Source organism: Bemisia tabaci, chromosome 10, assembly GCF_918797505.1.
Source record: "Bemisia tabaci chromosome 10, PGI_BMITA_v3".
In the NCBI taxonomy this organism is placed as follows: domain Eukaryota; kingdom Metazoa; phylum Arthropoda; class Insecta; order Hemiptera; family Aleyrodidae; genus Bemisia; species Bemisia tabaci.
In genome coordinates, this window is record NC_092802.1 from 30,609,127 (window position 1) to 30,624,505 (window position 15,379).

The 15,379-nt window shown below is 42.9% G+C and overlaps 1 protein-coding gene across 1 annotated transcript; it reads left to right on the plus strand.

Annotated features, from left to right (window-relative positions):
- Nucleotides 1-13,397: 13,397 nt before the first annotated feature.
- Nucleotides 13,398-15,379, plus strand: dy (transmembrane protein dusky). The gene has a single exon (XM_072305311.1). It carries the CDS (start codon nucleotides 13,426-13,428, stop codon nucleotides 14,722-14,724), a length of 1,299 nt encoding a protein of 432 aa, XP_072161412.1. The 5' UTR covers nucleotides 13,398-13,425; the 3' UTR covers nucleotides 14,725-15,379.

The following is a 15,379-nucleotide window of genomic DNA, read 5'->3' on the forward strand; positions in this document are numbered from 1 at the left end:
GTATTCATGCATTAGAAATAAAAGAACGTGTGTAGTTCACGTTTCAACAGTAAATTCAAAGGTCCAGGTCGCAAAATGCCATAGCTAATTTTAGGCCTGATCAACCGTTAAATACAATCGCTACGTTGAGCATTGTCTGAACTTTGATTCCAAAGACGTTTCCCTTTTCCTCTGATGCAAGGCAAGTGTCACATTGTCAAAAAAAAAAAAAAAAAAAAAAAAATCACCATACAGGAAAATTCTTTCATCGTTAATTATTGCATTTACAATTGCATGTAGGTGCCTTTATGGACGAGCCAGATAAAGCAGTCCCCTATCGCAAAATTAGGTCCCATTGGGCGTCAAATTTTTATTCTTTCCCTTCAAAATTGAACATAATAAATTTTAAGCCAATTAGGATGTTGGAACTATGCACAACCATACTCCAGGCTTTGACATTTTCAGGGATTAAGTCCGAGGGAAATAGGCCCAAAACACCCCCCAAAATAGGAGAATCCCCCCAGGAAATAGGCCCAAGGGTGACATTTCGCCAAAAACACGATGGTGCCACTGGTTTTCTCTAAAATCATCTCCCGAGCTCAAAAAAAGCTCTCAGATTGAGGCCAAAATGGAGGGGATATCCCACGCTATCCTGAGAGTCCACCTCTACTTCAATACGAACTCTCTATGCAAAGATAGGGAGCAAATACATTAGCTGTGATGCCGTGTTTTCGGTTTTAGAGTCCCAAAATGAAGTGGCAGACCTGTCAATGTATTTGCTCCCTATCTTTGCATGGAGCGTTTGTCTTGGTGTGCAGAGGTGGACTCTCAGGATAGCGTGGGATATCCCCTCCATTTTGTCCACAACTTGAGAGCTCTTTTGAGCTTGGGAGCTAATTTCAGAGAAAACCAGTGGCACCATCGTGTTTCTCGCGAACTTGTACATAAGAATCAATAGTCAAATCGCGTATCCCTCACACATGCAACAACTCCATTGACCGATCAAATTTGGCAATAGCTGATGTGGCTTGGTTCTTTTCTGCTTAACGCGGTCCAGATACAACTTGGCAACGTCTGAAGGCTCATACGGCGTTCTTCCTTAGGACGGAAATGCGGGGCCGCTTCCTGGCCGGCAATTTCTCACCCTCATTTGAATGGCGCTTACTCGCACTTGTGAACTACTTCCACGACCCCTCCCTCCCTCCCGACCGATGAACTGGTTAATAATTCGCTCACTTCATTATTTCATTACGCTCGATGCCCCGCCCTCGCTCCCGGAGGCGCTGCCATGACTCCTCAGCGGAGCACTTAGCGCGTCTGGCTAATTGCCACCTCATTGCCAAATTTACCGGGAAAAATTATTAATCTCCGCTAAGGACCTAGGGCTAAAGTACCTATTTAGGAAGAGCACGGGCATGTTGATATTTTTGAGGTTAGGTCATGGAGTACCTACGTAGGGAGAGCACGGACATGTTGGTAATTTTAAGGTTAGGTATTGGAGCTTTAAGGGCCCAAGAAGGCAGTCAATCTATGAATCCAAATTATTCAGAGGATGATTTCCTGTTTAAGGCGTTTGTGAAGCACGTATTTGATTTAGCTTTTGCTTAAATTTTCTCATTTTTGTGACAGAATGTTAATTTGTGTACATTCTTGGCCATCTTGGTTAAATATTGAAAATCTGAAGATTGGTAGTGACATGTTTCGTGTTAGAATGTTGGCTGCCCTTTTGGGACATAAGAGTTTCATACTTCGACGTGCCTGCACTCTCCCTACATAGGAACATAGGAACTCTTCTTAGGATCATGATCATAGTCGTACCCTAGACAACTCCTTTCTTTAGGAGGCCCTTGATGTTCTTCGATCATAAAACGGTTTACTTTTCTCATCCTGCGTTAAAATCTCCAAGTCTCAGCCTTACTAATGCATCAAATGCCCTCTATTGATGTAGTACGTTCCCTAAACAACTTATTTCTTCAGGAGGCCCTCAGTGTTTGACGATAAATTTGGCTAACTTCCCTCTTGATTACGAGCAGAAATAACCAAATTTTTGAGCAAGGATTGAATCATCACCTTTAGAAAAAAAAACAATTAGTAGAAATTAGAATTATACGAGCCAATTTTACAACCTCAGAATGGAGTTTCGTCTCTTCGTCTGGGTTACGGCATATACTTTATGATGCAAAATAGAAGTATACGTTTTTGCCCATTTTAGAAAGAACGTATGTGGAGTTAGTTTTTCTATGCAGATATGTGCTTTAAATAAAAAAAATGCTAAAATGTAACCAAAATCAGCCTAACTACATCAGACATTGACACTTATCTTGGATAATTTATTTTTTTTTAACAGGAAAATAAGACACCAATAAAATTTTTTGATTCATAATATGTGGTAAATTCACAAAATTTTCAAAAGGAGCCATAGCTTAGTTCTCTTTAAAAAAAATACACGCAAGAAAATAGACAACGTGAAATGTAGTCCGGTTAGATCCGTCTAATTTGTTGACGCATTTCCAGGAGCCCCTTTCACAGAAACGCTGAAGACCTAAATCTCGCTCGAGAAGTTGAGAAGCGAAGAAATCATTGACAGAATATAATTATACTTCACCTTCGAATTGGAAGTTAAGATACCTGATTTATGACCCGCGCTTTTAGCGGCCTGCCAAATCCTGAATTCGCAAAAACGACTGGTCAGCAACTACAGGAAACTGGATTAGCTGGATTAACTGTTCGCGCTCGTTCGATCGCCCTGATAACAGTTTGATAAGAAAATTATGGTGTCCGCGATTGGGCCCGGTCAAAAATCAGCAGCCAATAAATTTGATTAATGCTAAGTCCCAGCCCACTTGACATTAAAAAACTTCTGCAGATCGCTGTTTTATCCTGATGAGAAGACACCAGTCGAATTATGAATGAGCCCTCAAAGGCATCGAGCTAGTGGCGAGGCGTGATATTCGACTATCGATATTATCCCGTTTGAAGCTATGGTCAAGAATCGATTGTGGTGTTCGTAACGAACGCCGTCATAATCGATCTTTTTTCATAGGTTTGAATGGCATATCAATCGATACATCGCAAAACTCACCACGCCACTGGTATTGAGGTGATTCGTACTGGGATTTCGGCGTGATTGAACTGGTGTGCGATTCTGACATTTAGCGAAAATCAGGACGATAGCTATGCGCTAGTTGATAATATGGCGATAGTGTATGGAATCATTCTAGGCATATGAAAATGCCAATTTCAGAGAGATGAAAACAGGATTTGGCTACAATGAAAAACGTTCCATTCAGTACAGAGGTCAATAAATTACGGTATCAAATGCGACTTTTTTTCGTTGCCAAATCCTGCTTTTCTTCTTCTTCTTCCGTCTTCTGACTAGGGCCGTGACCCTGTTTGTCTAGCCTCTAAATTGGTACATAAATATGACAAATAAAATATGATGGTGATGAGAGGGGATTAATTCTGTGGGGATGAAAGGCAGCTCTGTGCCCATCTCTTGGGCGGTCGTCCGGGTTGCCTGAGACTATGAGGTCGCAAATCCTGTTCGCATTTCTTTAAATTTTGAATTTTTCATTTTTTTTTCTTTTTTGTTGATATTGCGCTATTACATTCGTAGCAGGGCTAGTAAGAAGCAGAGGAAGTAAGAGAAAAAGTAAAGAAGAACGAGAAGGAGAAGAAAAAAAGAATGTAAAGAGGAATTGAAAGATTTGCAACTTCACATTGTTACATTCTCTTCTTCTCACGTCTATCCTTCGTCCCGATTCTGAAGACAAACACTTCGGTATAAAATATCCGTAAATGTTAGATACGGGCTGATTATTGTCATTGATAGACAAAGTAATATACAAAAAAATACAACGGGAAAATGAAGTGATCCTATCGGTGGAAATGGGTGGTAGCAATGGACAAAGGAGGTAAATAATAGCCTAACTAACCGCAACCTACTAGGGACCCTTTCGTTAGTCCATCATTACCCCTTCAGTCTGTAACAACCACCGGTTTCAACCAATGGGATCGCTTCATTTTCCTTTTGTCTATAGTTTTCTTCATCAATTTCAATAATCAGCCCGCTGATATGACTTTATAACAGGACTCAGTAAGCCATGTAGTCATAGCTTTTTTTTCAGCGAAGCGAAGTCGCGGAGCTCTCCCACGGGCGCGAAAAATCAGCTGATTCGAGATTGATGATTTGATTGACCTGGATCACCTGATTGCTCTGGTATTTAATGTGGCGGGGCATCAAGGCGGGGCCGACCCATCATCACGGAGTGCTAATGCGTCGGGTTATACAGGGTGTTCGGGCTCTAATGGGCCAGACTTTGGAAATTGATTTTCGGAATCAAAAAATTATTTTTTTTTCAATGCGAGTCTCTGAGAAAACCTCTTTTTTTATGCTACGCGGGGGAAAACCGAACTTAGATCCGGTTTGTATGACCGAGAATTTTGGTAACCTGAACTGAGAAAAGTTGGTGTTCAAACTCCGAGTCTTAGGCAGATTAAGAATGTGGTAGAGGATATTCAAAGCATCGCAAACTGAGAAATGTTGAGAGACATGTTTATGGATCAAAATTAATATGTAGCATGCGTTTATAGCCGGCTTTCTTCTAAAATCCAAAATAGTTCACCTCGCAAAAATTTAGTTACAATGACAGCATACCAGATAATGTGGTGTTCAATTTGAAACGATGTCTATTCCTTGCGACCGAATTTATTTTTTTCTGTGTGTCTTACTTTTGGTATTCGGAAGATCCATTCCGGACTCACAGCGCTGTCGAACTGGTGTGCCATCTAGCGCATCTATCAAGAAAAAATATCGGCTGATTTTGACTTTTTAGCCAAGAGAAGGACGATATCTCCTGCGCATGAGCCCAAAGATTGCAAATCAAACCAAAATTTGCTTCTATGCGGAAAATGAAAGCAGGATTCTTATTGAAAAAAACGTTCCTCTCGATGTAAAAGTCGGCATATTAAATGCAACGTTTTTTTCCAAAAAGATTCCCGCTTTCATTTCTCCAAATTTTTTAATGTTTTTTGGTTGAGAATGATTCTTTCGGCTTACACTCAAGACTTGTTTTTACTTAATCGCGATTCGATATATCGCACACAGTTCGACCACGCCAAGAACCCGAGCCAAATCATCTGAACTTTCGGACCTGAACTTTCCGGAGTATAAATCTACCGAGATTTTTTTACTTAATCGATTCGATATATCGCACAGGGTTTGACCACGCCAAGAACCCGAGCGAAATCATCTGAACTTCCGGATCTGAACTTTCCGGAGTCTAAATCCACCGAGATGTTTTATACATAATCGATATGATATATCGCACACAGTTCGACTACGCCAAGAACCCGAGACAAATCACCTGAACTTCCGGACACCATGTACAATCATCCGCATGGGATGCGATTATACATAAATGAAGATACGACGAGGACCGTTGGCGGAAAAGGGAAAGTAAGACATTAGGAGATTCTGCGCGACCTCAGGCGGCATTGTGGGAATCCGATCGCGGATACCTGGATCCAAAAATCCGATGAGACTCGAGCTCTTTAAAAATGCCCGTATCTCAGGGCTCCTTACTTAATGGACATGTTCGGTTCAAGCGTCGCACAGTGGGCCGAGTCAATTAAAGAGGTCGGACATGAAATATTCGACAAAAACCGCAAACTTTGATGTTTATTTCGTCGCATTTTAAAGTTCAAGGGGTGCTACTGGAGGAGAATTTCACGAGGAAACCAATGGAACCACTTTTAGAACTTCAAAAGTTTGTATAAACGGAGTTATGAGCGTTTAAAGTTTCCGAATTTTGTCCGACCCATCCTATCGACTCATTCCACTGTGCGTCGATGGACCGGGCCGCCGGTGAGAACGCTGGGATCGGAAGCCGGAATGGCAGCGGAGTTAAAACGCGGAACGGGGAACGGAATTAGGAACCGTAAAGGGAACCAGGAATGCGCGGCCTCCAAGCGTTGACATTTCGAAAATTTCACCCGTCGTCGCACTCGAGAGCCTGGCCGGGCCGTCAAGACGGAAAATTAAAAGCTCCTGATTTTGACCCACTTCCCCGCTATCTAGGCTTCTTGTCAGGCAAGTTGAATGGGCCGCTGGCCAGGGTGGGATTAAAACACACGGTTTATCGTACACTCTTAAAAATGGAGGAGTGAAATTCGGTGCCAGAGACTATATAGCACCCAAAAACTTTGAGTGATATGAATGGGAAGTGCTCTGGGAAAAAGAACACATTTGATCTAGATTCCAGACTCTTGAAAACATCGACAAGAAAAAGTTCTCTTGATTCAATCAGAATCTAGCTTAAATTAAGAACCAAGCCTCTTAATTTAAGCGGATTTCGTTTTGATTCAAGCAAAAATCAGATTGAATCAAGAGTATTTTTTCTTGTCAATGTTTTCAAGAGTCTGGACTCTAGATCCAATGTGTTTTTTTTTTTTTCCAAGGTGCTAATCTGTACGAGGATGTAATGCGTTTTTGAACAGTTTCATAACTCCACGCAAATTTGAGAATGGATACTCTCATGTGATGCACTTTCTTAATTGAGAGAAGAAGAAAAAAATTCACAAACGTCATTAGCACGACATCGTCACTTTTCAGATTTTCAAGTTAGTTTCAGTATGAGAATGTCCAAATACTTATCAAACGTTCTCCGCTGGCCATTTTTATGCTGGTAGAAACAATGTACAAAGAAATAAAATCAAGAGTTTGCTATTTATACATTTTTGTTCATGAAATTCAAACAGTCATCCACGCTATCTTCTTGAAGAATAATATCATGCCGGTAAACCCTGAGCATTAAGCCACACGCGTCCATCCGTTGAAACGGAAAATGAATGTCAACGCCTTAATACAACTATTCGAGCTCCTGGGATGTCCGTGTTGCATATGCAAAAACTTGAAGGCGTTTTGGTCTCCACGTCCCTACGACACTTGCTGGCGCCGCGTTTCATCGCCAGATGCTAGTTTCTCGAGGAAACGCGAAGTGTTTCTTCGTCAAGAGGAATTAAATTCTTGTGAGGCCATCTATTTTGCGTTGGATGACTGTTTGACTTCCATGCACGAAAATTCATAAATAGCAAGCTCCTGGTTTTATTTCTGTGTACATTGTTTTTATCAGCATGAAAATGGCTAGCGGAGAACGTTTGATAATTATTTGGACGATTGCTTACTACACCTAACTTGAAAAGCTAAAAAGTGACGATGTCATACTAATGGTGTTCGTGAATTTTTCAATTTTGTTTTTAAATTATAAAAGTGCATCACAAGAGAGTAGCCATTCTCAAACTTGCGTGGAGTGTTGTAACTGTTTAAAATGCACAGAATCCTCCCACGGATTACTTAAGTAATTGGTCGATAATCAGATATTCTTGTTACGATCATCCTTAATATCAAGTCGTTTTCCATGAGAATGTTTTTTTGCCACCGCGGTAAAATTTTACAACGAACCCATTCCATCCATAGAAAATCAGTCCTTAGTGTCGTCTGTAAAGTTGTCTTATCGATCTTTCGGATAATCTTCCCAAAACGAAACAAAATGAATCTCATATGTGCGATCCAAATGGATTTTGTTAAAATCCGGCCTCCAGGAATCTTTTTGAACAAGTGACACTTCCTCTAATCACTCACTTTTAAAGAACACGAGCACTGCTTCGAAAATTTTCTTTTCATGTGACATTTCCTCAATTAAATTATGCGTATCCGCGTGTTAAGTTGCAAACCGCCTCCAATACCACGTTAACATGGCATGTCCTTCTTTGCGATGGATCGATTGATTAACCCGCCATTTATTCCTGTAGAGAAGGATCGAAAATCAGGGCGTGCGCGACTAACACCTCAATAATCGTTTCATTAACATAGTCTCAAATGGGAAATTTTCAACAGACGACCGGATGAACTGGTAAATATTAGAACCGAACATGCCGATTTATAATCTGATGAACTTTAGAATACAAGTATCATTATAGACTTCAGGTGTCTTCAGGAGAGAGACTTGTCATGTTTTAACATTGTTTCAAATCTAGGTGCCGCGACGTCTGCGAGAGGGAAAGCGCCCTGTTGTGACTTAAGAGTCCGTAATTGTGACAAGTGCTTCTTTGATGGAGCAGGAGACCTTTCGGTTATAATGAATAACTGGCATGTTGCCGATTTTAGTCGTTTCGTCTCGTATTTTCACTTGGTTTTCCTTACATACGAGGATACTTTCCCCACAGAATCCTCCACAGATTCCTCCACATCCCTTTTGTCTTCTTTGTCTACAGCTTTGTCCATCAAGTTCAACGATCAGCCCGCTATCGCAGTTAAGAAAGGATACTTTCCCTACAGAATCTTCTACAGATTCCTCCACTTATCTTTTGTCTTCTTTATCTATAGCTATGTCTATAGCTTTGTGTATCAAGTTCAATGATCAGCTCGCTGTCGCAGTTAAGAAAGGATACTTTTCCCACAGAATCCTCTCTCCATATAACGACAGAAATTGACTCATTTCATTGACAAACCCTTAAAAAACGGCAACTGAGTGGGCCGCGCGTCAATGGAGGACAAGAAGGGCGCTAAGCCGAGGCTCGAAGAGTCGGAGAAAATGAGTTTGGGCGGGCGGGCGCGCGGATTGAGGCCAGCTCCTGATTGTGAGGCTCATTCCCGCTCCCGAAAACAATCAGCATACGAGTGATGAGTGTAATCAAAAGCGGATCCCCTCGCTCCCCCCCTCCCCACCAACCCCCACCCAAGCGGCCGGTGAGCACTTAGCAGGGCAGAACAAATTCGAGTCCACCTGTTAATTGAGTCGCAGCTTGCAGCCTCCGTTTGGATTCGAGCGCGTCGTTACTTTACTTCGCTAAGGAAGAACGCCGTATGAACCTCCAGGCGTTGCCAAATTTATTTTAGTGAATGACGAATTTTCGGGGAAATTTTTTAATATTTTACTGCCAATTTTTTGCATAATTTTGTTTGCGATTCCACCTACAGTTCCTGAAATTTTCAAGGAAAAATATTCACAGCTTTCCTCAAAAATAAACGTTTTATCGACGGAAATTTGGCAACTCTCGAATGTGCATGAGACGTTATTCATTAGCATGGCAGAATTGGGTGTTGCTAAATTTTCTCTTGGTAAATGTTTCTCCTTGAACGAAAAAATGAAGATCTTCGATTTTTCTTTGAATTTCTCAGGAGCTGTAAAAAAGATTGTGAGTAAACGCTTCTTCACAAATTTTCCAGAAAATTTGAATCTAAAAATTCAAAATTTTAAGGAAAATCGCCGTATATGGACGGTCAAATGCTGCTGGAATTCCTCTTGTAACATATTTGTTCTCAGGGGAAATTATAAGTAGTTCCATTTTGAAATTTTAGGATATTGAATATTGAATTTTGATTGAAATTCTCTGCACTGACAGAATTATGGTAAAATCTACTATGAGTCTACTTAATTGGTCACACAGTAATACCATTTGGTGAAGATGCGACCAGAATTATACTTGTATTCACCAGAACTAATCCATACCTCTGTCTTGAAAATATTGTAACTCCGCACCATTTTATCTCTTCCACGCCTCAATCGGACGTATTTATGCTAATAGGAACTATGTTGCATGCAAGCCCTATGCTCATAGTTCCTTTCAGCATGAATACATCCGATTGCTCTCCGTTAAACCTTACATCCAGAGATCGTAATCGCATGATATAAAACTATGGACTTCCGAGTAGCTCAGATTGCATACACCACTTACATGAAGGCAGTCAAACTTTTCTCTAATATTTTCATTCGTTTAAACAACGAAATTATCTACAAAAGAGGTTCTTCTAATACACTCTTGCCATCTTGCGTCCGTGTAAAAAATTACACTCCTCAAAGTCATTTTCGACATTTCAGCCTCAGCTCCGGTATTTTACCAACCAAAAAGAGATGTTCAAGTCGACCGGACCAGGCCGACGTGGAGTCGATTTCATTCCACAATTTATAAATTAATCGAGAAAGAATTTACGAGGGAGTGGCAGTGGTTGTCGGGTCTCGGTCAACAGAGGCGGTCAGTTCGAGGCGGGGGGGAGGGAAGGACCAGAGAAGGTAGCTTGTCGCATTTGATTGAGGTACCTAATGAGCGAAATGTAGAATCCATCATATCCGAACCGGAACCATTATAATGTCAGGATCCAATGCACCGCAGCCTGGCATCTGGCGGATTATCATAAAAATCGATGCATTTTGATCAGGGGCTACTGCTCCTACGAACGAGACAGCATTCAAATTTTCACCGGGCTTCAGGCGAGGTGCCGCGATGTTTGTTTTGGAGACCGGGCCGGAATTCTTCCGGTTTTGGAGCACCGGAGAACGGGGACAAATGAAAATATCGCGGGAGATTAGAACGCTAGACACGGTGACACCACTTTATAAATTGATCGGCCCACGCACAGTGGATCGGCATTTGGAAACTTCAAACGCTTATAACTCCGTTAAATCAAAACTTTGAGATTTTAAAAATGGTCCCAATGGTTTCCTCGTGAAATTTTACCTCGCACTGAAAAAAAATCTCGGTGTATTTACTAAGAAAAGGGTAAAATTACCAAGAATTCTGGGTTCTATTTGATCCCAGTTTTGTCTTGGTAAAATTACTATTTATGGAATGGTAATTTTACCGAGAAATCTCGGTAAAATTATTGAACTTTCTCGGTAATTTTACTGGACCTTGGTAAAAACGCCAATATTTTTTATCGATTGTGGTAGCATTACCGAGATAAAATGGCAAAGTTACCGGGAATTGATTACCAATAAAAGTGGTATTCTTACCTGAAAAAAACAGTAAAAATACCGGTTTTTAGGTAAGCTTACCAGTCTGTCTTGGTAAAATTACCAATAATTGGTAAAAAAAAAGTGAGATGGTAAAGGTACCAACGGACCGTGGTAAAAATGCTGAGAATTTTTTTTCAGTGCAGGAGCACCCCTTAAAATTTAAAATGTGACGAATTGAACATCAAAATTTGCAGTTTTATTCAAAAATTTCGTGTCCATCTCTCTGATTGACTCGAACCACTGTGCCACGGTCGACTGTGATTTTGCTGGCGAAACCAAATTTGTCGGACGTCCGTTGCAGGGTTATTAATTGCCGCAGACTACCGGCTGCATCCATGCAGGACTGCATGCGGAGTTGGCCTATAAAGTTTTTTATTTAGTGATTTCCCCTTTTATGTCTTTTTTAGGCGAAAGGGAGCTTGCTCTCGTGGAACGGCACTCCCTGCGCATTATTGCGGTTGCATCGTTGGTCCGATTTAACGCCTATCAATTGGGGCCGTTTAACGAGCAAAACATAAAATGTGAAGTTTCGGCAGGTCTCCATTAGGGTTATCGTCAAGAAAACGACTTCTCACAAAACGCACAGATCTCGGGCTTTTTGCAGAGACATGTGCAGGTCAATGAGAGGGCTTAGATTTTTTCTTTCTTTCTTTTAAATCAATAGAGCTGGATAAATGTATGTGGGCCAGCAATATCTATTATCGTTAACCACCAAACTTTTGTCTCCTAAACGATAATTTAAGTAACTCATACAAGGAAACACAATTTTTTTTAAAGTGAAAGCTCACGAATAGAGTTCTCTTTGCTCATTAGAAGAACCTCCTTTCCTGCAGTCGTCTAATCCTCTAAGGGCAATTTCACACAGATGTTACGCGCTCTCTTACGGTTGAAACTTTTGAGCTTCCTAATGCGGCAACGTCTGTTAAAAAAAATGAAAAACTCAAGCATTTTAAAACGATAACATTTACGAACGCTGTTGACATTTATATTCAAGAGTAGTCTTTTTGGATATTTTTAAAGTAAAATTTAAGCCCAATACAATTTAAATATCTCTTTGCGATAACTATAATTCTATTGTACTTTTTATTACTTCAAATACTTGGAAAATGTTGGAAGCTGTGAAGAGAGTATGCATTTTTTTCTGGGAGTTTTTTCACGTTAATTTTACCATTCATTTTTTTACTTCTAAATAGTCAAAAATGATATCCTAAGTGAAATACTTTCCCACAACTTTCTCAAGGATTTTCTCCAACTGTTTTTATAGCCAGTACTACTGGGGTATGCACTCAATGAACACGGACATTTGAAATTGCTGATTTAACAATTTTGTTGTTTAAAAAAGTGTCCGACGTGTTTCAATGTAGATTTTAATTAAAACGTGCTAACTTAACCACCCTCGTGGTTAATTTAGCTTTCTTCTATCGTAGAATGTACATTTAAAACATGTTGGACATAATGGGCCTGTTGCATGCAAGAGATACAGCCGTGCGAATAGACTTTTCAGAGGTTAAATGACACGAAAATTACGATGGTCACATTTAAAAAGTCTGAAATACACTCCTTACTGCGCAATTTGCGTTGCTAGGAACGCGCTTTTTCAAATTTCCCGCGTCTGGGGGCAGAAACCTAACGGAAAAAATTAACGGGAACTCGCGGCTATTTCCGGTCAACTAAAACTGACAACATAACCTAAAAATCGGAGCTCGTGATATCGTGAAATGAAATGTTGAAGAATTGCGTTGGATATTTAAAAGTTAATCGATTTGGTTACCTCATAAAGCGTATATGGACCACTGTAAGAGATCACGTCGGATTTGTACACAAACTGAAGGAAAAAATAACAACAACAACAACGACTCGACATCCGGAAATCACCGAGCCCGCCGTTTGCTCGTTTCCGGTGATTAGAAAACTGCCCCCAGACGCGGGAAATTTGAAAAAGCGCGTTCCTAGCAACGCAAATTGCGCAGTAAGGAGTGTATTTCAGACTTTTTTAATGTGACCATCGTAATTTTCGTGTCATTTAACCTCTAAAAAGTCTATTCGCGCGGCTGTATCTCTTGCATGCAACAGGCCCATTTAATTGTTAAATCAGCAATCCATTTTTCCGTGAATGTTTCATAGATCACTTGAGACAATGGCTGTAACTAATTTCCCTCCTTTTCTGTTTCAGCTCGCCGGAGAAGAAGTGGATGTGGTCGAAGCAGTGTCAGGCTCGGCGCCCGAACACAGGACAGCCCCCGAAACCAATGACACCCCTAGCCAAACAGCCCAAAACAGGGACGACACCGAGACGGCCAGCTCCGACCAAGTAGCGCAAGAATCCACCCCCGACCAAGTACAACAAGAATCCGCCCCGAAGATAAACTACGGTCCGCCACCCCTCCCGCCAAACCGCGGCCATCCCCTCTCCCTCCCCGTGCGCGGACACCCACCCCCTCACCATGGCCCACCCGGTAAGCTCTACCACCAGGCACACATCAAGGGACACCCCGAACACCCGCCCCTCCACGGCTACCACGGTCCACCCCCACCACCACCCCCAATAGCTCCTCCACAGAAAGCCCACCCACCAGCACTCCCACCCTCCCCCGAGGTCCTCGACAAGCTCTACAACGGCGGAGAGCCTTGGCCCATCTCCACCTCCGACATGCCGAAGATCGTGTCCCTGGACGTCAAGTGCGAGAAGAACCTGATGAAGGTCTTCATCGGCTTCGACAAGCCCTTCTACGGGATCGTCTTCAGCAAGGGACACTACAGCAACGTCAACTGCGTCCACCTCCCGGCCGGCTTGGGCAGGACCTCGGCCAGCTTCGAGATCAGCATCCACGCCTGCGGCACCGCCGGGAACACCGAGAACGGCCTCTACGGCTACGGCGCTGACTCCGGGTCCGGAACCTACTTCGAGAACATCATCGTCATCCAGTACGACCCGCAGGTCCAAGAAGTCTGGGACCAGGCCCGGAAGCTCCGCTGCACCTGGCACGACCAGTACGAGAAGTCCGTCACGTTCCGACCCTTCCCGGTCGACATGCTCGACGTGGTCCGCGCCGACTTCGCCGGCGACAACGTCGGCTGCTGGATGCAGATCCAAGTCGGCAAGGGCCCCTGGGCCTCCGAGGTCTCCGGCCTGGTCAAGATCGGCCAGACGATGACCATGGTCCTCGCCATCAAGGACGACGACTCCAAGTTCGACATGCTCGTCCGCAACTGCATGGCCCACGACGGGAAACGCGCTCCCATCCAGCTCGTCGACCAGCGCGGCTGCGTCACGCGCTCCAAACTCATGTCACGCTTCACCAAGATCAAGAACTTCGGGGCCAGCGCCTCCGTGCTCTCCTACGCTCACTTCCAGGCCTTCAAGTTCCCGGACTCGATGGAGGTTCACTTCCAGTGCACGATCCAGATCTGCCGCTACCAGTGCCCGGACCAATGCTCCGACCCCAGTGCAATCCTCCACGCTCAGCACAGTAGCCTCCTGGAGGCCCACCATCCCGCCATCGGACCTGAAGCCGGAGCTTACGGACCTCCACCAGCCCAATCTCTGCCGATCGACGTGTACCTCCACGGAGGCACCCGACCTAGGGACGAGAGGCGTGTTAGGAGACACCGTCGGGAGGTCCCCGAAGAAGAGGAGGATGTTGGAGTCAGTAGGATCATCCGAGTAGTTTCCACGGGAGACTTGACCTTCTCCCTAGACGATTCCAGTAACTCCACGCTTCCTCCGATGGTATTCCCGGCCAGGCCGGACGATGGCATGATCTGCATGACCACGCTAGGCTTCTCGGCCACCCTCTGCGTACTCTTAGCCATTCTCTTTGTGACCTGCATCATGTCCGCCTTCCTGTACACGAGGCTGAGGCCGTTTAGTAAAAAGAAGCACCTTTCTTCCACATTCTCATCTCATAACGTTCCTAAAAAATCAAAATGCTTCTTCTCGTTTTCATAGTGACGCCCCCTACTTGAAGTCGATGCGAATCGGAAAGGGCCAGAAATATCGACTGGTCGCGTAGAATTTTCTAATTGGCGATAGCTAAAAATGCGAGTTCATGTCGGTTATCTAGTTGCGTCATTTCGACTGAATATCAAATCTGTACTTGATCGCAATCGGACCATTAAATCACCGTTTGGTGAATAAACGGTGAACAACGATAGAAATACAATGGATTGACTGATCTTATTCTTCACCAGTGGTGAGTTTCATATCCCACCAGGAGCAAACCTTAAGTTAGGGTGAAGATAGTCCTTAAGTAGGTGGTTTCCATAATTTCTTATTTGACTCCTCTGTTCTGAGACCTCGGTCAAATTTAAATAGAACTATTTGAAAATCTTATAGACTACTACCGATCTATAGTATTTATATTGTTGTTTGCGGGTCGCGTTTTGCCTATACGGCCGAGGGACGGCGCAACGATGATCCATCGATAAACATTTATAAATGATGACAAAAATTTGAATGCTGATGAGGGTAAGGTTATAATGACAAACGAAACTAGTTGGGGATATAGTACCCGACCTACCACCAAAGTAAATTTGAGTAGTGATACATTCAAGCGTCTTCCTTCTGCCATTTTAAGTTTCGTAAAAATTGACTCGCTCAGTCC